At 40.8% G+C, this 24,744-nt stretch overlaps 1 protein-coding gene across 3 annotated transcripts; it reads left to right on the plus strand.

Annotated features, from left to right (window-relative positions):
• Positions 1 to 2,385: 2,385 nt before the first annotated feature.
• pitx1 (paired-like homeodomain 1) lies at positions 2,386 to 15,302 on the plus strand. Of its 3 annotated transcripts, XM_050041187.1 has the most exons (5): positions 2,386 to 2,548; positions 3,636 to 3,690; positions 8,995 to 9,144; positions 10,374 to 10,576; positions 13,972 to 15,302. In XM_050041187.1, exons 2-5 carry the CDS (start codon positions 3,645 to 3,647, stop codon positions 14,518 to 14,520), a joined length of 948 nt encoding a protein of 315 aa, XP_049897144.1. In that variant the 5' UTR covers positions 2,386 to 2,548; positions 3,636 to 3,644; the 3' UTR covers positions 14,521 to 15,302. The 3 variants fall into 3 exon arrangements, with proteins under 3 accessions (XP_049897144.1, XP_049897146.1, XP_049897145.1); XM_050041189.1 differs by lacking the exon at positions 8,995 to 9,144 and having other exon boundaries at positions 2,387 to 2,548; XM_050041188.1 differs by lacking the exons at positions 2,386 to 2,548; positions 3,636 to 3,690 and adding an exon at positions 8,679 to 8,893.
• The last annotated feature ends 9,442 nt before the right edge of the window (positions 15,303 to 24,744 follow it).

The following is a 24,744-nucleotide window of genomic DNA, read 5'->3' on the forward strand; positions in this document are numbered from 1 at the left end:
GTGTGTGTGTGTGTGTGTGTGTGTGTGTGTGTGTGTGTGTGTGTGTGTGTGTGTGTGTGTGTGTTGTGTGTGAAAGACTCATTATTTAGCAATGCAGGCCTCACAGGTAGACAATTACACAGGCTGATTTTGCATAATATTATTACTATTTTGTGGATACAGTTGCATGCCGAGGCGCTGGGGTCAGTATTGTGGCCTATAATGAGAGTCACAAGAACACACCTGTATTGTGGCTCCAATTCTGCACAGATTCAAGTCCTGCTATTGCATCACTGCATCTCACACATACGTGCAGTACACATATTTACACTTCCATTTTGATACAGGAGCAACCTGATGTGCTCCTGGAAAGAAGAACAGCTGACGTGAGGATAGGTGAGAGAGCCCTCGGTGTCTCCGAGAGGCACCATGGGAAGGAGGTCTGTCCGTGTCCTGGAGGGAGGCCCGCAGCTCCCCTTTAATCCCTCCAGGATCCCTCTCTCAGAGCCGGGCTTTGCTTCGTGCGCAGCTCTTGGCCGAGTTAAAAAGGAAAGTGTAAGGGTGGGACAAATTTCACACTTTCTCCCATGTCTCAGGCCAAAAGAAGGAGCTCGTAAACCAAGTATGTGGAGCTGGAAATATTCTTTGCCACACAGACGCTGTGGTGGTTTAGTGGTGGGACTGGCTGTGCGTGGGCTGTACATCTTGGTCGTGGACGTTTAAAATGCAGCCTGAGAGCGTGTTTTTGTCTCTGTTCAAAGATCAGCTCTGCCTTAAGGATGATGATAAAAACACCACTTATGATGGCTTTTCAGTGACATTAAATTAAATTATCTTTTAATATTATATTGTTTGATTTCCATTTTATTTATTAAAAGTCTTAATCAGTGATCCAGTGCGCCCACGGCTTACAGTCTAAACCTACTTTAATCTCGGTAACTTGTGGCCTACTGTGTTACTTGCCTTTTTAGGTCTTTATCTATTAATACACCCGCCCTGCAGCGCCTAAGACCTGACCCGAATCAGCAGTTTATTTGCGTTAGCCAAAGGATTTATAACAATGTTTTGTCTCCTTCGTTTTGGTTGTGTTTTGGTTCTTAGTCTCTCCGCCGCTGCGCCACAACAGCTCAAAGACGCACAAAGGCCTGGATGTTTCCATTAGAGCATCCTTTCTCCTGGAAACATTCATTATTTTCTGAGTGACTATATTTTATTTAATTTTATTTAAATGCAAAATCTATAATTCCAGCCGCGTTCCCAGCATTTAAGCCACAGAACAAATAAAATATTGGCGCAATCAAAAATGTTTTGATGTATGTCAAACCAACAGCAGAACAAAACGTTGCTTAAACCTGCATGTAAATATTAGGATATGAACAATTGATTGTTTAAATAATCACTCATTAACAAGGGCTTTAGAGTGTAATCAGACGGCATGTTGTTTGCCGAATCAATTAATTGTGGAGAAGACAAACATTATTAGCGCCGCACCCAACTAATCTGTAAAAACAACCGGCTGTAAATGAATTAGGCTATTTATAGATTTGGACTGCCGCCAGCTGCACGAGTAAATGTGATTTTTTTGTGCGTGAAAATCACATTCAAAAATTAGCTCAAATGAATCAAATAAAAAAAAATCTACAGCAGTAAAATGATTAAATAAAATGTCGGCTGTGTGTTTTATTCTTAAACGCAAATAAGACGGCACAGATCAAATTCATTTTTTAAGACGCCGAACAGTTTTTGAGGTCCAACGACCTCTGCGAATTTACAGAAAAGCGGTTTAAAAAATGGACTGAAAATGACAAGCTCATAAAACTCTCAACTTTACATCAGCCGTTGTCACATTTCACATGTACAAATAATAAAGGAAATATTGCACAAGACGGATTGTTTCTAAAAGTATAGTGGCGTAAAGTATAAATATAAATGGCGTTGTTATTAATAAAATTATCATTATTATTATTAATGCCAATACTACAGTCACCAGGACCATCATCGTCATATTACAAGTATATATTATTATATTTTAATTTTTCTCTCTCTGATCGTTGTTCACATATTGGAGTTTAGAAATGAGGATGAGGATGAAAATAGATTATAAAATGAAGATGAGAAACTGAGAATGGAGGATACATTTTGGTAAGAAGATAATGAGGATAATGATGAAGATGAGAATGACTGAGATGAGGATAAGATTGTGGAATATGATGAGGGTTAAAACATGATAAAGACCAAATAAAAAACATTGTGATGAAGAGGAGATTGGAGGTACCGGAGGATGAGGAGGATGACAACGGGGTAGGTGGGAGGTGAGGTGGTGGTGGCGGCGGCGGAGGGGGAGAGGGGGGGGGTTGAGGTGTCGTGACGTCACCGCGAGGCGTGCTGCAGAGCGCTGGCGAAGAAAACCAAAGCAGCGCCGCAGAGATGCAACCAAAGCGCTGATTATCGCGGACGCAGCGTTTACGCGCAGCCGACGCATAAAGTGGATTTACCGAACACCTGCATGGGGAAACTCTGAGGCTTTATTCCTTTTTTTCTGTCTTCTGCCTCTACTGGGGACCAACTGGTGAGTAAAACACACCTGGGCTGTCGGGTTGCTTCATCTTAGCTCAGAGGATCGCTCAGAAGGTTGGCTGGCATCTCGCTCTTGGCCGTTTTACGCTTCAGATGGTGCAAATATGAGTCCCACACGAGTCCGTGTTAAGAATGATGGAGAAAATTAAATGTTGACAAGTGGGGTATCCATTGAGAAATGCATGTTGTCGGCTAGATGGGGTCAGAGCAGTTGTAGTGGCCGAAGAGAGGCCGGCGGCTGAGGGGATGCAGCTTTACGCACAGCAGCAGTGACTTCTGGAGAATCATCCGCAGCGTGTGTGCGAAATATCAACAGTTAGCAGCTGAAATAGAGTCAGTGCTATTTAAGGTGTCTGAGCATCAGTGTCAGCCAGATGTAGCATTAAGACCACTTTATTATTTGCAAGTGCACTTCTGAATTAATCTCTGACTCACTCCTTAAATGAACCAAATGAATATAAAGTGCCGGCGGGTGCGCGTCACTGAAGCGTGTGAACATGGAGGGACAAAGGGGAGCTGAGCAAAGATTTACTGAGGACATAGAAGCAGCAAATGGATTCCTGCAGATAAGAGGGGGCTCTGTGTGTGTGTGTGTGTGTGTGTGTGTGTGTGTGTGTGTGTGTGTGTNGTCTGCGTGGAGACGTTTCATAATAAAATAGAATGACAGTGTAAATGTGTGAAGGTTTGGGGTTGTTGCTTAGTAAAGTTATTTTGAATTGTTTTGTTTTGGCTGCGATGCCCTTGAATTTTTCTTGTATAATAATAGTAATGATTATTACTATCATTATTATTATTTCAATTTTCTTAAAGTAACAGTGAGAATTCAGAAAATAATGCAAAAATAATTCAACTTATATTTTAAGTTTCCTGCGAGAAACGTCATATAACTGGATTATTGGCTGCTGGTTTTGAACTAAATTCAATTTATCAAGTGTATTACCAAAAAATATAGATTATAATAATAATACTGCTTGGTTAAAGAGGGTGGCAGAGAGGGAAAGTAATGTATTTGACTGCTTTTTTTAAAGTCTGATATGCATTTTTTTCTCCTGATGCAACTTTCTTCTTGTGTTTTCCAGGTAACTGGAATGGAACTGAATCTGTCGAAGAATGTGATTTCTTGTGGGGACCCAGGTATGCCTCCTCACAGCTGTTAAATAACGATATTGCCTTTGAGAACATTTGAGTTACAAAACTAGAAACTGACGTAAAGCAAAATGATGCTGCAGTCTATGTCGAAACCTACTCTCGTTTTGGCGCAGGGTCAGACCTTGCTCTTGTGCGTGTGCACAGGCATCTGCTTTTAGACGCAATATGTCTGATATGCATTGAATTAATGCGCAGGGCATTTACGACATGATGATGTGCGGAAATATCGGATAATGAGATGCAAATGTACGCGTGCGGAAATGAAATGAAAGCAGACTGAAACAACATTTTCAACAATGTAGCCTATACATGAGATATATATTTATTTTGTCTTCTGCTTTAGTTTGTGCGTCTGGTTTGGAGGATAATGATTTCCTGGTGAGTCGTTTTTGCATTTGGACAACACAAAAAAGTAGAAAAACATCAAGCCAGAAATACAGCAAGCAAAAAAAAAGTTCTTATATTATAAAAACAAAAAAGATGGTTCTCTGTGAACCTGGATTTAATCACAGACCAGAGAGCGTCAAAAAATGGAGACGTGAGAACTCTGGAAAATATCCGCTGTTTTAAGGACATTAAAATGCCAGACATGCACGTGAGGCGGAGACATAGCTGTGTACAATCCTTTTAAATTCTTTCAGTAAATAATCATCATTATAATAATGAAGCAGCCTCAATTTAAAGGCTGGAAGCATAATTATTATAAAGACTATGGCTGACAGAGGTTGGGGCTGTTTGTGCTGGGGGAGGAAAGTCAGGCTAAAGGGACCTTCATTAAAGTTACAGTGGAATCTATGTTGGTAATAAACATATGTGCGTTTTATTGATCTTTTTTTCCAAGCAGTCGTGATTCGTGACTAAGAATCTCCTTTTCGTGTGTGACAGATATATTTTTGAGGACTAATTGCACCGCAAGTCACCAACTTTTTTTTTTTTTTTTTTTGTCAATAAAACCACAGTAACCTTCTGCTTTTCTGGGGAAACATACAGTAAACACACTGTGACGTACAGTATGCTGAGCTGGCTTAATTGGAAACCCGAAAAAAATCCGACATTTTACAGCATTTTTTTAAGCTTCTTCCTCTGAGTCTTCCCTGTGATGACCATTATAGGTTGTTGTTTTATTTACACCTGCATCCCTTCTGCCAGGTTGTTTGTTGGTTGTCAGGCTCCAGGTCAAACAGGCCTTGGACCAAGCAGAGAACCCATCACCAAGGAAATAATCAGCTCTGTCCTTCTCCAGTTACCCACCGTGTCCGGTTACATCTCCACTGCTGTCCTCCCTTTGAGCCTCCTCGCCTGCTTTAGTTTTCTATATGCTTTGTTTTTTGCCCCCCGTGGTTCCAGCTTCACTCTGTTTGGTTGCCTTACTGTAAAGAGAGTTTAAAAGAAAATACACCAAGGCTGTATTTTTACGTGTGTTTGGTGTGTGATTAACGGCGGTCGCCGAGTTTATTTTCACTTCTTGGAGGAAAAATATGAGTGTTTGCATTTCCACTGGCCTTTAACCTGTCCTGCCGGATGGAAAGGCTTTTTAACTCATCCATCACACGCAAGTGCCCTCCAGAGCAGAGGAGGAGCAGGACGCGGGCAGGGACGCAGGCTGAGGAGGCTGGGTATTTAGATTACCCCCATCTATCAGCCTGTAATATCTGCTGGAGGACAGAGGAAGGTAGAATCACAGGAGCCCCTCCATGGAAAATCTCCATGTGCTGTAAATCCTTTAATATTCCTGTGGGGAGTTTAAGGGTCAGTGGGTTTATTGTGAATTTTGCTCTACTGTAGTGTTGCTGTTATATTAATATAATATTAGGGAAAGGACTTTTTGAACAACACTATCCAAATTATGATTTCCCTAACAGGCCTGCAGGATTTCCAGTATTTTACTTCAGTTTTTCCCTAAACTTAGTAAGAAAGACTTCAGTTCTTTTTTGATGATACAGTTGCAGTGCTGCTCTTTAAATCACCATATACGCATACACTTCCCAGATACGCAATGTACCCACTAACCCCCAACTAACACGCACCGATTTAGAGTTTCAGTTCATTCAATCTTCCCAGCCTGCATAGTAAATAGCACCTGCTGACACAATGGGATCACCTGGTCCTCAAGGTCACTTTATACAAAATGCATCACTTGCCCTACACAGCGCATCCCGCTTCCGCTTACTCTCGTGCTCGGGTCACCAGCTGCAGCTGAATTTGACGTTTTCTGGGCCAAGTATCGTCTCAAAACCATTTTACGCACTTGGCTGCAGCTCAGAAAGTGAAAAAGCAGGTAGGGAAGAGCGGTTTCCTGCCCAAGGGCACTTCAGTAGGCTATATGTGGAGGGAGGAACTTGTTACAGGCCTATTGCTGCACACAACAGGCCACGATGGCGCATGCTGGAGCAGTGTAATGATAATTCTGATAGAAAAATAAAAATCACTGGATTGCTTAATTCAATTTTTAGATATTCAAATTCCCTAATGTGGCATGCCTTTAAATAATGTGTAGGAAAATAATACAGGCCCTTGTATGAGCCCCATTCTCTTCACAACACGCTCTGTGCAGAGAGGCTGAACAAATATACATGGAAAAAGCCAAGTGATTGTTGAGAGCTTGCACAATTGTCTTTTGAAAGGGCCTTCGGGGGAGTTTTCCGGTCGGACGGGGATCTCATGTCAGAAGTCACTGTCATACAAAGGCCGAAAATGCTCGAGACTGGCGCCGGTGACAGTCCGGGTTTCAGACGGTGAGGCCCTAGCCGGTGCGCATTTACCCGACACATGTAGTGTGCAGGCCGAGCCACAGCAAGTCAGCAGGTCAGCCGGTCTCATATTGCAGGAGAAACTTAAAGCTACCAGCGTGTATTAGAAATTAATGTGATTTGTGTTTTGCACTTGGTTTTCTGTTTAGGCGTAATTACGCAGAGACACCATAAAATATGTCTTTTCCTGGTTGGCGGTTCAGTCACTCAAATCCCCCAAAAGATTAATTTTGCCGTTTTGTTTGGACAGTTTGTTTTGTTTCATTAGTTTGCAAAAAAAAATACTTAATTCAAGAAAAACATAGATGTAATGGGAACAAGTTTGTGACTCATTTGGTAAATGGTTGCCTTGTTTTGAGTGGAAGAAACATTATTCAGAGACTCTATACATCTGCAGTAAACGATTCAAGCCTGAAATTATGCTGTTGGTCTACACATGCGCAATCAGACTGAAATGAGATCAGGTCAGGTTTACTACAAACACGTAGATATCCAAATAACATTGCGTAAAAATCACAGCCTAAATGACTGCCCTTTATTGCTCTGAAATAAGAACAAATCCCATTCCTGAGTTCCCAGGCTGCAAAGATGCACCACATCTACTTAGCTCTTAAACCATTACAATGAGGCCTCACCTGGCGCCAACCTGTCTTTAGCCTAATTAAAAATTAAGACTTTTGGCCTCAGTTGTGACCAGCAGGCGCTGCTGCGTTTTCTAACAAAGAAAGAAGTTTGTTTAAAAAAAAAAGGTCTAATTTCAGCTGCAGCTGTTGTAGTCTATTACTGCGAGTTTTTACTGCACGTTTTACTCCACTGCAGCACACACTGAGATCAACATCTGGACGGAGCTCTGTGGAGAGCCACACAGGCCTATGAATGTTCAGTGGGTTACAGTTCACTCTAACTGCGCTGTGAGTCAGTGCGCGCGCCGTGCATGCGTGTGAAGGATGACAGATGCTAATTGGACCAGAAAACACCTTGAAATGATAACATCTGATTGAAGTTTTGATTTTCAAATTCACTTACGGCTCTTTCACAACTCCATCCAAATTATACCACAGAGCTTGATTTGGTTTGGATCTGAAGTGGCCTCTATTAGCCTACGGTCAGTCTCCAAAAGCGCAATGCCGCCTATTCAGTGATGACCGCCGCGCCCGCAACTGGCCACCTCTGGGTGCCATTTGTGCGCCAGCGTCAACAAAACGGGCCGAAGGCAAACGTGTCGCTATCAGTAGCCACATTCAGGTTATCTGTAATTAGATCATTATTGGCGGACCATCAATCATAGTGGGAGTTTATGCTGAGAGGTTGGGATCCTCCAGAGCAGTCAGACCACTGGGTTTAGAAGAAGTTGTTATTATTGTTTGATTATATTGTCGGGGAGCGCAGCGCAGACAGATCGGCTGCAGTCAGCAGATTATTATTCCCTAATTTATTTGGTAGAAAACAGCCTGATGTTTGTCCTGCAACAGAAACACACTGCAGCCCGTGTGTTGAGCAATGGGAGCTCTGGTCTGCCTTTTAATAGTCCTGATTGTTTATTTGTCAAAGCGAAACAATGAGCTGATAGAGCGACACTTGTCAGTTTACAGTGCGTGTCGTTATTCATACACACAATGATCACCATATCGCCATGCACTTTTCAAACTGAGGAAACAGTAACTGGGCAGGCCCGCGTTGGATGGCAAATGTTTATTCAGCTCAGTAGATATCCGAGGTATACATTGTGTGGGTGCGTGTGTGTATAAGCGCACCCAGCTGCGCCGCGCTGGACACATTTCAAACATGCCTGCTCGAATAAAAGGCCCATTTTACTCCTAAAGAGCAAAGCGCTGCACTGCGCGCTCCCGACAACTGAAAAAAGAAATTGAACGCTGCAAAAAATGTCTGCGTAAACCAGCCGTTCGGTTTAATTCTTGAGCTGTGTGAGTCTGTTAACAATGTACAACTCTAACGTGTAAATTCACAAACTGGAATAGTGTTTTGTTCAGATCGGACGCCTTTAACGTTTTTACTCCACCTTCATTTGACTGAATACACTTGTTGATTTGCATGTGACAAATCCAAACGTCTGATAAATGAATAGCACCTTTTTTTAAAAAAAAAAATCTGTTTTAGCCTTACGTCAGACTTGTTTGGGTGGATGTTTTCTTGCAGCGGGCAGGCTTAGTGGGTGGGACTCGCTCATTTTGGGGAGGTTAAACGCAGCAGATGGGTGTGTCTCATGTGTGGGTTGGAGAGCCGGAGCTTCCTGTCGGTCACAGCGGGCAGAAGCTTTCCCCTGCAGCGGAGAGAAGGAGAGCGCACTGGGCCGTCACTGCTGTAGAGGAAGGAAAGGGGGCTGTGTGGTTTTTTTTCTTCCCTCTAAGTCTTTTCTTCGTGGAAGAACAAAACTCTCGTGGAAGTTCTCCCTGTATGATTCATCCTCTCATGTCGTGGTGTGTGTCTGGCAGCGGGTGGATTTTTAGCTGTTGAGGGAAGCTTTGTGCACCCCAAGGATTCACCCCGTTTCCTCTTTGTACGCATCCTTCTCTTCAAGGTGGGATGAATTTGGACAGAATCGCAGAGGCAGTGAGAGCACCGCCGCCCCGCGACGTGGCCCCCGCGTTTCATTTACCGAGAACTTCAAACAGCAGTCGAGAAACTTTAGAGAACTCAAGCAGCGAGTCTTCAGACACAGAGTTGGCAGGTACACAGTCAGAGTGCTTTTAGCAACTCGATTCCTTCTTCTGAGTGCAATAACAGTTTATTTTGCGGTGGGCTGTCACAGAGGCATCTCGGCAGTGTAACGCCACGGGGGAAAGGAGACAATATTTTGCTTAACTTGTGTCCCAGTGTTTGCTTATTCTCACTGCAATGACGATTTATTTCCGTGTGTGACGATGCAACGTGCACATGGATAAAATACACCTAAACACATTTGCAGTAAACCTTAGTGTGGTGTGTTTCTGCTCTCCAGTTTTATGCGCATAAATACATCAGAACAGAGGAAATAGTCCAGTTTTTGGTGCAGTTACACCCCATTTTTGTTTATTGCGCTGGCTGAACCAAACACTTGGCAGGATCCCGAGGGCTGTCAGGGAAAAATGTGCAGAGCAGCCTGGCTTGCTGTCAGTAAATGCATTAAAACAAACTATAAATATTGAGCCCATCCACCAATCTAAACTGAAAGCCAGAAGGTCTCTATTAACAATTCTTGGAGAAGCTTTTTGTTTTTCAACTTGGCCACATTTTAAGAAAAAAATTCTCCTCTGTCTCACTCCATATGAGGAAGAAATAGCAAACATGGTTGAATGTCATTTATTTCCTTTGTTGAAATTATTTATGGGGCTTGGATTAAATATGATGTCGTGGCTTTAAGATTTAGGTTGCTTTTTATTTTTGGCAAACATTTAAATGACTATTCCCCCTTTTTGTGTTTAACCTTTGCACGTGTTGACCTTTTAGTTTAATGAGGCAATGTTGTGAGAACACGAATGCAAGATAGCAGTTGGGAGATAAGAGTGGGCAGTCGTAAAGAAAGTAATATTGATCTGTCAGCATAAAGTGAGGCACATCTAAGTGTGTTTGACAGAATCGATACAAAACTCACAGACATTGTTTGTAAATATTTGGCTTTAATCTGTCACTTCTCTTCTGAGGCTTATTTTTCATGAACAGCTCTGTAAATAATTTATTTATAGCCGTGGTGTTGCTTATTTCATTCTGACAGGCCGTTTCTTTTATAGCTGACACAAAGCTTTCGTTTTTGTCTTTTTTTGTTTGCACGTTGGTGCGCCTAATTTCAGTCTAAAACGTTTTACTTTTAAGGTGAAAATGCTCATTTTCAAAAAATGCAAAAATGCCCCTTGTGTGCATGTTATTCAAAGCACTATATCTGTAACTTACAATGACTTCGACCCGATTTATGACCCACAGAAAAGGAGAGGAACGCTGAACACAGGAGCGATGACGGGAACGCGGATGATCCCAAGAAGAAGAAGCAGCGGCGACAGCGGACTCACTTCACCAGCCAGCAGCTGCAGGAGCTGGAAGCCACTTTCCAAAGGAACCGCTACCCGGACATGAGTACCAGGGAGGAGATCGCCGTGTGGACCAACCTGACCGAGGCCAGAGTCCGGGTAAGAGGCCAGCCGGCCGTGCGTAATGTGTGCGTAAAGATGATTTGACAAAGAAATAACAGCATTTGTGGGTGAGAGAATTCTAAAGCAGTTACCTAAATAAATGACACAACTCAAATACTTATGAAACAAAGAAATAATGAAACTAGATACTTAAATCATTTTAAGAAAATTAACAAAGCAAAGATTAATTCTAACACTAAAAAAATAAAAAAGTCCCAAAAAAAATAGGAATTTATGGCTTAATGTCAGGGGCACAATTACGTCTTGCTCCAACTAACAATTGGATGCAAAATTGACCACTGCTTTGCCTAAACCTGAGCAATTTTGAAAGACACAGTATAAAACTATCCATTGATGACGTCAACACAGACTCATTCTCCCAGTATTTCCTTTTAATATCAGGACAAAGTCCTTATCATATATCATATTAAGGTCTACGCAGTGTCACTTTTCCCCGTGCGCCTTTCCTCCGTGGTGCTACGCTGCATGAAAAAGTGAAAATCCAGCCTTATAACACTCCATGTAAATTACTGTAGTGACTTTTAACAGCTCAGACGGCTAGAAATAAAGTGTGGTATAATTCAGAGACACGCTGCAGAAAATCCGCTCACAAAAAAAAAGCTGGGAGATTTTCTAGCGTTAACACATATTAAGTTGCAGTCATCCCTGACTGCTGCGGTGCATCCAAAACTTAAGTCTTTCAATATTAAAACACGTGCGTAATTCTCAACACCGCGCGCATTTCTGACACACGCAGGACCAAAACGGCACGTTCGTGTCGACACATCTCATGTTGAAAATTTAGCAGAAATGCAAGCTGTCGTTAAGTATTTGGATCTGTTGGAAATGACATCTCTTTTTTTGAGTGTGTATCCGCGCTGCTAATGGAGCCAATGGAGGATTTGTCTTTTGATGACATCATCACCAGTCTGGACCCTTATTTGTCCTCGTGGAGGAGACGCTTCAGGCAGCTAAATCTACCTGGAGCTGTGCGATGAATAGGAACAGCGTGTGATTATTTTTATTCAGGGATGATGTTTAAGCATCAGGACAATACATTTAACAACATGGGGGGAATATTTGATAAATATCAATCTCATATAACCTACTTTAATCTGTAGTAATCCTTGTATTTGAATTCTTATAATCATAGCTCCCCTTTAAAGTAGAAAATAACGGACCCCATAAGCTGCTTTTTTTCTCCGGGTGACTAAAACATGTTGGATTCATCACTATACGCGGTTGGTTTTTACACATAGGTATTCACGCTGGCTGCCCTTTTCTCTGAGGAAAAAAAAAGCGGATGCAAGAAGCGTGTGTTAAACACAAAACAATTGCAGTTGGTTTTCATTTACAGCAACTGGCGCCTGGCGGCCCGTCCTTGCAAAATCCACCGTCTCAAATTGCATTAAAAAAATGCATACAGCTATTTAAAGTGCAGAGGGAAAACTTTTTCATACAAAAAAAGTCTCAGAACAAGTTTAGAGTGTTGGATTTATGGAGCCAGGCAGGGTGCATTTCAAACAGTGCAGTCTTTTATTTTGGCGGGGTCAAAAGAAAACATTGTAAAGCGCGTGGCGTCACACAGCACAGCCGGAATATTTCTGATTCATATCTGAGCGTTTATTAAAATGTTTTGACATTTCAAAGTGTCTGGACTTGACCTTTTAAAGTCATCAGCGTTCAGGTGAGATTGGCAGATAATATATAGAGGCTGAATGATATGTGTGGGCTCAGCTTTTGTTTTTAAACGTCTTTTATCCAGCTCTAACGAGGCTTCTCTTTAACATGCCACAATTAAACAACCAAAGTTTTTTTCCCCGCTTTGTGCAGGAAACTGAAGCCTCACATTGCTTGTTTCCTCCTCAGCTCCGCGTCCCATCGCTCATGTCTTTGTGGACAATTTGTCCGCAGCACCCTGTTCCCTGCACCACTATAAATAGCCTCCGCGGGGCCGTCTGATGATCTCCACTTGTAAACTGTTTCTACTGTGAATTAAAAATGACTCGCAGAGTGCCGACTAACGGATATTTTGTCAGGTTTCGATAAGGCGTGAGGATATCCAGAGGCGCGTTTTCTGATTCATTTACAGTCATCTCCTGCGCCTGTTTGATTCATGCTGTAAACCTGTTGGTTTTATTTTTGGGATGTCTGACCTACATACTGATACATTCCATTGCTAGACGTGTAGTAATGCAAATTAAAACAAATACTCTGAATAATTAGTAGTTTGAACACACGCTTGGCTCTGGCTTTAGTCACACACACACATTTATGTTGTTGCTATTGTTTTATTTAGGCTAGATGATGTCATTTTCTTTTTAAACAACAAACTTCATCTGACTCATTTGCTTTAACCCGTGTGCATTTTTAAAGGAATTAAATAGAAAATAAATTCACTACAAGACGGATTTTCTCCTGCAGAATATTTCATTTAAAAAAAATATATGCGATAATTGTGGACAAAAATGAGTCATTTAATTGTGTTTCTATCCTTACACACACACTCATCAGAGCTCATGCAACACCTCCTGCGTAAATAACAACTCAAAATGAAGTTAAATATCATGCAAACAAAAGGCAGCAGTGACTGTTTCACCTCCCACTGCAGCCATATTCACTTTTGGTTATTTGGAGCAAATTCAAGGTGAATTTTACTGGATGAATTCAAAGTTTAAGTCTGTGAAGTATTGAGACTGCAGCAGCTGCTCATCTAATTTATCCCGGTGCAGAAAAAACGAACTGATTATGAGGATTTTTTGGAAAAACAATAAGGACCAAGTCTAGTTTGAGATATTCACTGAGGGGAAGAAAAAAACAGCTCTGATATAATTCCCATTTTAAAACTGCCACATTTCACTTGGAAAAAAAGTGTAATTTTCTGTATTAGAAATGCAACATTTTCTGACCATAAAACATTTGTATGGAGACTATGACGGAAAAAAATTAAACCTGTGTGTGTGTGTGTTCCACAAATGAGCAAAACTGAGACTGGGCCTTTTTTCTGTGTTTACAAATTGCTGTAAACAAATCTTTTGGGGTTCTAAAAGTGTACAGAAATTTTATTCCATTAGTATTTAATACAATTTATCATATTTAGAGAAAACAGCACAGCATTATTATTATTATTATTATTATTATTAATGGAAGGTTGGATTTTATTACAAGATAAAATAATGCCACATAGCTTGCTGGTGAAATGTGGAGATTTTGGGGCTATAAGAGAATAAGTTAAAGAAGTGTACTTAATTTTATGGCAGAAATAAAATCAAGAAGTGTTTGACTATTCCGGGAACCCGCTCACTCCTCGGGTGACTCAGCTCCTTAGTGTCCACAGTGCTCACACCGTGTGTGTGTGTGTGTGTGTGTGTGTGTGTGTGTGTGTCCTCCAGGTGTGGTTCAAAAACCGCCGGGCCAAGTGGAGGAAGCGCGAGCGGAACCAGCAGATGGACCTGTGCAAGAACAGCTACCTGCCGCAGTTCAGCGGCCTCATGCAGCCTTATGACGACATGTACCCGGCTTACACCTACAACAACTGGACCAACAAGGGCCTCACCCCGGCGCCGCTGTCCACCAAGAACTTCACCTTCTTCAACTCCATGAGCCCCCTCACCTCTCAGTCCATGTTCTCTGCGCCCAACTCCATCTCCTCCATGACTATGGCCTCCGGGATGGGTCACTCCGCCGTGCCGGGGATGCCCACCCCGGGCCTTAACAACATCAGCAACCTGAACGGGATCGGCACGTCCGGCATCAACTCAGCAATGTCGTCGTCCGCGTGTCCGTACGGGCCTCCCGGCTCTCCGTACAGCGTTTACCGGGACACTTGCAATTCTAGCCTGGCCACGCTCAGACTGAAATCCAAACAGCATCCAACTTTTGGATACAGCGGCCTGCAGAGCCCCGGCTCGAGCCTGAACGCCTGTCAGTACAACAGCTGACGGGCCAGACGCGCGGCCTGAATGTTACAGTTATAAATAAATATATATGTGATAAACGGACACGGTGTCAGAGCTTACAGGCTACCTGCGGATGGGAAAAAAAGTCAAAGACAACTAAACTGGATTAGTTGCAATCATTTTTCAAAAAAGAAAAAAAAGAAAAATGGATTATGCGGGTTATATGTGTGTTTACCAATGAACTTGCACAGCAATTGAAATGTCCAGGTTTTTTGGATTTTTTTTTTTTAAATGATGAAGACGTGTTACATTGCTGCATTGTACATATATAAATGTAAATATATACAGGCCTAACATATGAAACAGACAATGGGATTTTTTTTTCTTTTTTTGTGCTTGCTTGCTTTTGAAGACTGGCTGGGAAGGGTTCTCGACCTCAACAAGGATTTGCAAGAAGAAAAAAAAATAAAGTGTCGAGTTTATCATGAATCCAGACTCAATAAGAGAAAAGAAATCTAGCCTATATTGTAGATATTTTATACTGCTTCTGTGTGCTTTCTATTTACCGTCTATGCAGGGTGCCACCGGCCCGTTTGACCCCATGACGCCTCCCGTTCAGTGACTCTGAAATGTTTTTTTGTTTGTTTTGCATTTTTGTTTGCTGAAATAGAAAACCCCGCATGTTTAAACTTGAGTGCAACGTGTTTTGTACGATAATGTAAGACTTTGCAGAAGTTCATTAGCCTAAACTGTATACAAAAGGTGATTCAAAGTCCTCATGTGTTTATGGTAACATGTTTGTTTGAATAAACTCCAGGAAAAGAGAGGTTTATTTCAAGTATGTTTTAGAGGAGTCTTTGTTTAACGAGACAAACCGCAGCTTTTTCCCCCCAAAGAGGAGCAAAATGAAGACCTTGGCTAAATCTCCGTGGCCTATTGATCCACTCACTTTAAAGGGATTATCTAAAAAATATTAAGATTTCGCAGGATTAATGGGACAAGCCTGTAGTTATCTGGGCTTTAACCTCCATGTTTTATTTTTTACTTTGCTCATTTTGAAGCTTACTCCTGCATTACTGATTTTTCCTCACTTTATTGCACATCTAATTGCACTTTCTCAGCAGAGGGAACTAAATCCACCGGCGTTTTTACGCATCTTACAAATTTCCGGGCTTTAATATCTACATTTCTAGGAATTAACAGGATCTCTGTGTAAAACCTTAGTTATTATTATGCGCTATTGTTATTGGGTGAGTATATTAAATACAGTACATAGTCCTGCATCCGTTTTGTTTTGTAATATAAGTGCAAATAGATTTATTTTTTACGGATTTTTTGCTCTCATTTTAACACAAGATTTAATTTAGAGGCACTCAGGCTGAGGTTTGGCACGCGCCTTCACCTGTGCATACAAGCCTATAACAGACTCCTGTTTAATGGAACATGGTGCGTGTCCTCCTCAGGTATAACCAACGTGTATATTTTACACTAATCGCAGAAAAAAGGTAAACATATGCGAGTTAAAGCCACTTTATTCTGCTTTTTTTACTTGCACAAATGCGAAACTCCGAAACAGACTGAGTGCCAAAATACGTCCAACACCTCCTAGAACAAAACGCATCTTTCTTTGGCGACAACTCCGCGCCAAGTCTGTCCACGCGCAAACAAAATGAATTCAATCAATACCATATCTTGTTTCCTGACACCTGCAGAAATCCCCATATCTATATTACTCACAGCTCAGACTGATATTAGCGCGCAGCAGAAATGAAGCAGTAATGAGTGTGTGTTTTAACTGATAGTGCTCTGTGCGGGGAGGATGTTGGGATTAGAGGCAACACTTAAATAAACTCTCCAATGCAAAACAGGCTTTTAATGACTAATAACAACAGCCTAATGACACTTGAATAATATGACACTGATTTAGACCTACAGTTACAAGTCAGCAAACCCTATTATGTAAACCACTGTCTGCAGACATAGTGAGTTTAACTTTTTAATTTTTGACACACAGATTCCTCCAATATACCCATTGTTGCGCTATATAGGGCAGTTAAAAGTCGTTTATCTTGACCTTATGGTGCCTGTTTGTATCAGATCTCAACACTCAAAGTGAGTCTCTCTTGACCTTATGGTGGCTTTAAAATAATTGATCTCTTATCTTAACTATTGAAAGTGAGTTTACAGAGTCCCAAAATATGTTGGAATGGCTTTCTGGTAACTTCCTACTTCTATATTATTCCTAAAATATTTCATCTTGACTTTTAGTGTGTCTCTGATACTATAAAGTGAGTTTATGTTAAAATATGGAGCCTTTTTTTTTTTTTTTTTTTTTTAGAAAAATTATATTCCTATGATAATTTATCTTGACTTGTAGTGTGAGTGTGAGTGTGATACTCTAAAGTGAGTTTATGTTATAATATGATGCCTTTATGGAAACAAATCTATTCCTATAATATTTCACACAGTGTCTGACACTCAAAGGTAACTTTTTGTATCTTATGTAGGCTTTTTGTAATTGTACTCTTTAATATTTCAATAAGATATTAAGGCACCGGTTAGAAAAAAAGTCTCCTATAGGGATTATAATTTAATATTTTTCCCTAACATTTAGCATGTATTTCCCTCAGATGGCACTTTAATATTCCTATAACATTTTTACCAGTGTGTGTCAATCTGGTTTTCTTATGGTGGCTATTTTGTAGTCATCTTCTTCTAGTCCTACCTCCATACTATTCATATGGGCTAATATTTTATTTTGACCTGTATTATTTTATCCCTTTAATATTTTCCATAGTGTTTCTGACACTCAAAAGTTTCATGTCATTGTCGTGTTTTGTTTGTGAATTCATCTCCTATAATATTCCTATATATTTTTACCTTCACGTGAGGAGCCTGTAACGCCTAAGGTGATTTTATGTAGACCCTAGCTGCGTTTGGGGGATTTCATGTCCCACACACGATAAATATAATATCATAATAATACAATATGATCATATAGGGTGATAATATTTTCGTATAACTTTTATTAGACACACTGCTGTTGCTATTTCTGCAACACTAACCCCGTCACCGGTTCACTGAAGCCCCATTGTCGTTGAGGTTCACCATTCATGACAAGTCACAACAGCAACATCAGCAGCGCGCGCGGCTTCGAATTCTTTCCTTGGGCGCGCCCACGCGCACGGAGGGGCAGAGCGTTTACTCAGGGCGGGCATGCGCACCGGCTGTAATTGCAACTGTCCGCTTTGATTTGAATGTTTGACGAGAGGACAAAGCGCACTGGAGGCGCATAGTGATTCGTAACAAAAACAAAGCGCGCACGCCGTAGTAAATGTTACCCATAATACTCGTTTCCGGTTATAAATAAGAGCGCGCGGCACCGTGAACGCGCCTGAACCTGGAGGGCAAAGTTCAACACGCCGCTTTATTGCCGGTAAATATTTGAACTAGTGTTTCTCTAGTTCCCACTTCTCCTGGATTATTAGAGATGCAGTGTATGAATAGGTTTAAATAGAATACAATCTGCAACATGTAATCACGTGTGTTGTGTTGATGAGCCTGTGTGTGTGTGTGTGTGTGTGTGTGTGTGTGTGTGTGTGTGTGTGTGTGTGTGTTGAAGGGTGCAAGTCAGGATTATTTCGCTCACATACAAATGACTTAATTGAGTACACAGAGGTAATATCACGTGTTTCCTGTGAAGTTCAGCTCTTTCTCTCTCATGCACACACACACACACACACACACACACACACCACTGATACAGAGTGTAAAAAAATTAAGGTGGAAAAAAAGAGAACAAGTTGTACAATAAACGAACCAGCAGCTATTTTGATAATCAAATAGCCCTAATTGAAACAAAGGGCAAACATTCAGATGTTGAAGATTTACTGATCTTCTCTGGTTCTCTTGGTTGGACTAAAAAAAAAAATTTAAAAACAGTTTTTGAAGACCTTGGTCTCTCGGTAATTAGAATGGCTATTTTTCCACCGATTTCTGCCATTTAATAATAAAAAAAGATTAATTGATAACTTGAGGAAATAATTAGGAGATTCATCATTAAAGAAAATAATCTGCAGCGCCACAATTTAAGGTTACAGCATCATGATGGGAGGACTGCAGTCACACTGACCTCACGATCACAGCAATTTAACTGAAATCAAGACAGCTTGAAGAGGAAATAATGCAGGAATTAAAAAATCTCACAGAGATTTTATTATTAGTCTTGTAACTCAAAGAAAACTCAGCTAGCAAGCTTAGGTTTTAACTACTCCATTATATTTCATTTTGTATTTCTATTTTTGAAATAACAATACTAGCTTTCTAGGAGCCCTCTTTAGAAGTGTGTTCCTCCTGACATCAGTGTACTGAGGCAAGTCTGAATTATCAGCTGGGCAAAGCAGGCAATTGCCCGAAAGTCCCAAACTGTACCCTGGATTTTGGAAATTTGATTAACTGCAAATTTGTTTTTTGTTTTTTATTTTACAAATTTGCACCACTGAATGTAAACTATAAGGCTGGTCCTGCATTATTATTATAAATGTAGTCTTGAGACTTTTATATTTTATAATTTGCATTGTGCTCACATGTTGCTGCACATTCCTCATTAAAATTGTTTTTGGTGAATGAAATGACAGCAAACTAACCCACTCTGAAGCTGAGAGCATTGAGACACACCAAATCGGGCGTTGGTCAATGTGGTGCCGTCAGTGAGCATCTATCCCCCTCTTTGCAATGTGTCCCACACCCTCGTAGAACCTTATCTTTTTCAGCTGATTCTGCATGTTGAGATAGCGTCAAAGATGGTGGAGCCCATCCATGAATGAAATCAATCTGATTGGCAGTTCAGCTCAGCGCACAAGAAGAGAAGTGGAAGTGAGGAATGTAAACAAAATGGCTTAAGTCAAGAGGCAATCAAAACAGACTTGATTTTTTAGGTAGGCCTACGATTATTTTTTAGCCATTTAGCACTTTAGCAGAAACAGTTCATAATTGTTTGTGTTATTGTTTGCTGACACACTGGAAATATGCTTTGTTTTTCCAACACTGCCGACTGCCCAACCAGCCTTGAATCTGAGCTGTCGCTCTTCAGACTACTGCCCCCTGCTGGTATGGAAAGTTATGTCCTCTCAGCAGCCATAGACGTGCTAGTGGGCCTTTGGCTGTAGTCTTTGCAGTGTGTTCAAGTCAGCCTTCGTCACCACTAGTTATTTGATTTTGGTTTGGTGTGTCTGGGCCTTTAGGTGTTGGAGTCAATGGGGGCCCAACAGCATATCTTTTGCCCTGAGGCCCTCTAAGAGGTTAATACGGCCATGGCTGAGGTAGTGGGCTATAATGAAACTCAAATAAAGAAACAGAGAGTCAAATCATATTTGCGAGAATGCTTAATGCTTGCATAAAGGATGCAGCACCTACCCTGCTTTCAAAAATTAAAGCTGTCTTCATTAGGGTGATACAGCATTTAGCCACAGTGACATATTTCATCAAAGTGTTTGATAGGCACAATTTAGCAAAATACCACCATGGCATAATTAAAAGGCAGAAATGTGTATTTGAAGCCATGATTTGGATGTCACTACATTTCTGTGGCTGACAGCTGAATAGCCCCTACAACCCCGCCCATCTCGTGTACCCTAATTAACAAAACAAGCACCGCTAAACCAAAGCCCTCCCTCAGCTGACAACAGTGCTGCTCAGCTTCTGTTAGTTTTCTGCTGCTGCTGCCAGCTCCCTGCAGCAGCTCGTCTGATCCTGAAACCTGCACTACAGCTGCTGCATCCTATAAACACATCGAGTCCCTGTTTAGATCCGAACCTGTAGTTTATTCAGAGGCACCACCTAGACTCTATAATATAACAATACTGAGCCTGTAATCAAACAATAGCAGCAGGGGTCTATTAGGACAGCACCAGACTGCAGAGTGACGTTTATCTCTCTGGGTGTAAAGGCAGCTGCTGCACCCCGAAAACAAGACAGCAGCCCACACAGATCAGGTGTGTGTGCTTTCCATTACTGCTGACCATTTTCTACAGCATACCAGTTGGTTGTGAGTATTATTGATGTGTTTTCAGTCTTCCAGGGAGCCATTTTGTTTCCATTAATTTATATGGTTTGAAAATCAAAACTACCAGTGTATGTCTACTTATTTATAGATATATAGACCATATTTTCAGTGTGTTTCAAGTCCTTGCAGATTGATTTTAATACCATACTGATATCAATCAAAAGTAATGGCTGCTTGGAGTCGGGGACAAGTACCTTCAGTACAAATGCTTTGAAAAAAATGGTTGACAGTGCAGCTGCACAATGTCATCCTGAAGGACATAATCATCGTTTTTCCAGTCTCGTGGAGGTTTTTAAAAACTCAGACTTGCAGAGAACAAAAAACACCTTCACAAGAAAGTGCACCAACACGCTGAATCCTGAACCGCTGCTCACGTGTGATTGCTTTTGGATTAATGTTGCCATGAAACTCGCATCACAAACAGTAACTCAAGATGTTGCATGTTTTGCTTTTGCTTCTTTCAGACGCAATTTTGGATTATTGTATCTCACCATTTCAGTTCTCACTGAGCAGACACCACACACCATGAAGTCACTGTTTGGCTCTCTGTCTCGTGTCGTGTGTGTCACTGCGGTGCAAGTTAACCACGGCTCAACCAAACTGTCGTGGGTTGTAAACTTATGGCAACTGCCACAGGTGAGTGACACAAGACTGAACAGTTCTGACTTAAATATTTAAATACAAGCCCCATATACCACAAGTTGCATGCCTCTGGATGCGTATTTTCCTAATTTAAAGACCAGTACAGTATATAATGCTGCATTGAGTGTAATGTAAGCTAAAAACAACATATTGCATTACAAATATAGCAGGAAGGTACAGTAAGACCATTGCAGCTGAACATTTACAGCATCCAAGAATCTGACTTGATCATGAGATGGCCAAAAGTATGTGGACACTGTGTCCATTCCTTTCTTTTCTTTTCTCTGGGGCTAATTTTTCATATTTTGGAGCTATTGGCAACTTTATCCTAATCATGGAAATCTCAATGCTGCAGCACACAGCAACAGTTTAGAGCAGAGCTTTTCCTGTTTCAACATGACCTGCAAAAAGCCAGGTCCATAAGGAGTATTTTCCCAGTTTGGCGTGGAAGAACTTCGCGTCAGGTTCCAAAATCTAGTGGAAAGTCTTCCCAGAGGAGTGGAGCCCAATCTAGCAGTACAATAATGACCGTGGTTTTGGAACAAGAGGTTCAACAGCTATAAGGCTGTAAAGTTTCAGTGTCCACAGACTTTGTTCGGTCTTGGCCACACATGCATTGATACATGTATCATACCATACATCAAAACCATTCGCATGAAAGGCTTATTTCCCGTAAGCACATAATGGATACACTGCAATTCAGTGGTATAATTTTCTATACCAGATTATTCTGCCTGAGTGAAGTGCGTTTTAGACAGATTAGTCATCTTAATAGTCATTTTCGAGGACGTAGTTGGCGGTGCTGTTAATTTGTGTTGTATAGAGAGACTGTTTAATAGGATTAAACATAGTATTTGGATGAATATAGTACTTTTTACGGGTGTCATCAGAGTTAAAAGTGTCAATATTTGTACTCATGATGAAGTAAAATCCTCATTTGTACTCATTTGTATTTGTACTCTTGTAATCAAAAATTATCTGAAGCTAAATCCAGAGATTGATATAAAAATAGTTTTCTAAAAAAAAAAAAAAAAGATCAACCCATATCAGTTTCAGACTTAAAATAACTTCTGTTTTGGTCCCATCAATTTCAAGTTTAAACCACACCCACTTCCGGTTCAGACTCCGCCCGTTCCAAGAACAGATGTGAATACAGATAATTTAGTTGGTTGCACAGATACAGATACAGATACAGATAATGGTGTACTCACTAGTCCCCATTTAAACCTAAAGTCATCCTGTGAGAGCTTTTATTTGTGTGTAAAAACAGCTGGTGTTGGTGTCAGTGGCATCTTTAAAATTCCTACAAGTGCTGCAAAAGAGATTATTAATTTTACCTGTTCAACTTCAGCAAGAATTTCCCTTATTCACAAATTTCATAGGGCTGGGACTCATGTCTTTCATGTGATAAGTGACACACACTTTATCCATGTCTGCTGGACATTCTCAGTCATCCCCAAACTTTAGACTCTCTCTGAGTTTTGTATTTGGTCCTGTGAACACAGATGAATTATTTTATTTGAGAGGTTAAGTATTTGCTGTCCGTATTTGTAACCACAAGTCACAACTAGGTGAATACAACCATACACTGAAGTGATTGTAGCACAAACACAGTGTTCCATCTTGCATTTCACACCAAGCTCCATTTAAAGATCTACCAATTTTACAGTGGTCAACTCTACTGGCAGACACACATCCTCAGCAGCACAAGACTAAGCTTTCATCAAATTAAAGGAGACATTTTTCAATTCAGCATTACTCAGACCCACAAAGCAGCTCTGATTTCACTGGAATCCCTTGATTTTAGAAGAATTATGTTGTGATGCTCTCAGACAAAACAGAGCAGAGCACATGAGGTGAGTAAAGCCTCATATGTCAGGTGTGAGGGCAAAACAGTTTCACCTCATGTTTCCCATAGCCTTCTCATTTACAGAATGTATCAGCATCACTGTCACATGATATTTAACCTGGCAGAGGTGACCATTTTGATACTTTAGCAGACTTTACCAAAAAAACAACAAAAAAAGAACACATACTTATTTTAAAACACAGAGGCCTGTTTTCCAATGCTATACTAATAAGCTAAGTCAGTGACAACTTTAGCAACCGTTGCTTGGATGTGGGAAGTGATTGTTCTATTGCAGACAAAACATGTCTATGTGCTGAGTGTGTTAATGTTTGTTTGTGCAACACAAGAGGATTCATGAATCTGCAGTTCTTGGCAGCCATGGAAGTCAGTGCTACACAAAGTATGAAACAAACCACCAGGTGGGCCACAACTACAAAATGGCAGGTTTGTTGTCAGTGTTCAATAGTGAGCTAAGTGTTGCTTTCATTCTTGCAATATCAATGAATGCAATGTCTTACCTTTGTTACTGATGTTCTTTTTGGTTCTCTCCAGCAAAAGGATCTGAGAAGAATCTCATATCTTTGTATACTTCCTGGTTCAACCATGTTTGAAAAAAGGAGGTGGAAGACACACGTTTGTTTGTTTTTTAAGGAGTTTTTTAAAAGCTGGTAGTTAAATATATATTTAACACTGTAACTTCTTGGTTATTTGTGAAGAAAACTGGAAAACTGGTAATATCTATGTGGCCTAATTGTCTGTCTGTGTATGTTTATGGTGAGCTCCCCCACTGGTGGTATAGTCCACTCCAATAAGTTACTTGGAGGGAATATAAGGAGTGGTTGTATGATGTGTTGGAGGGCTGTGCCATACTCCAGTCCAGTGGGTGGCGGTAATGCCTCTATAAACTGGTTTGCCACCTGTCAATAAAACCCAAAGAAGAAGACGTGGGAAGATTTCTATGTCAGCACTCACAAGCATCAATGAACAAGTACATCCAGTCGTCGTATTTGTGAGATCATGTTCACCATTTCAAGAGTAGTTAAAGAACAGAATAGTAAATCAAGTAAAAATGTCACATTCATATGGGCCCCTGTACATTTTGGGAATGAGAGAGAAGACAAACTGACAAGTGATCAAAAAATGAAATGTTGAAATTCATACTGAATGTTTGCAGCTGGAGATGAAAAGCATAATGTGGAGAAAATAGAGCAGCAGTGGCAGCAGTGAGGAGAACACCGTAAAAGGAGGAGGTCATCTCTCAGTCCAAATAGAGCATGTATGATGAGAAGTAGGGAAACAAAGGGGAAAGAGCACGTAATAATAAGCAGACATTTTTTCATTGTGGTGAGACAGATTATTGTGATGATGTATATCCATATAATATGCAGAAAATGTACAGTAGATAGACAGGATATGATTCCACAGTTGCAGAAATAGGGTGAGTAGACACCAGAGAGTGTGGAGGTAGTGTGGCCTGATCTATCATATTCCTCTGTGCCATAGAAAATTGTACTGGCTGACATGTTCCTTCATTACTATGAACACTTTGCACTGTAGTTTATTTGAGTCGCTCCCATATTTACAGCCTGGCTGCTGGAAATACATAGTAGAGCTCGAACTGTGTATCAATCCACTGCTTAAAATAATCCCCAAAAATTTTGCCTATTCCAGTTTGAGTGACATGTGCTAAAAGATACAGTGCCCACATGTT

This window comes from Epinephelus moara, chromosome 3 (genome assembly GCF_006386435.1).
Source record: "Epinephelus moara isolate mb chromosome 3, YSFRI_EMoa_1.0, whole genome shotgun sequence".
In the NCBI taxonomy this organism is placed as follows: Eukaryota; Metazoa; Chordata; class Actinopteri; order Perciformes; family Serranidae; genus Epinephelus; species Epinephelus moara.

Bases quoted from the DNA above. Each gene is read 5' to 3' on its own strand.
- pitx1 (XM_050041187.1), top strand. From the start codon at position 3,645: ATGGAACTGAATCTGTCGAAGAATGTGATTTCTTGTGGGGACCCAG. The intron at 9,145-10,373 runs GTACACAGTCAG...TATGACCCACAG, and splicing joins TTCAGACACAGAGTTGGCAG to AAAAGGAGAGGAACGCTGAA. The intron at 10,577-13,971 runs GTAAGAGGCCAG...TGTGTCCTCCAG, and splicing joins TGACCGAGGCCAGAGTCCGG to GTGTGGTTCAAAAACCGCCG.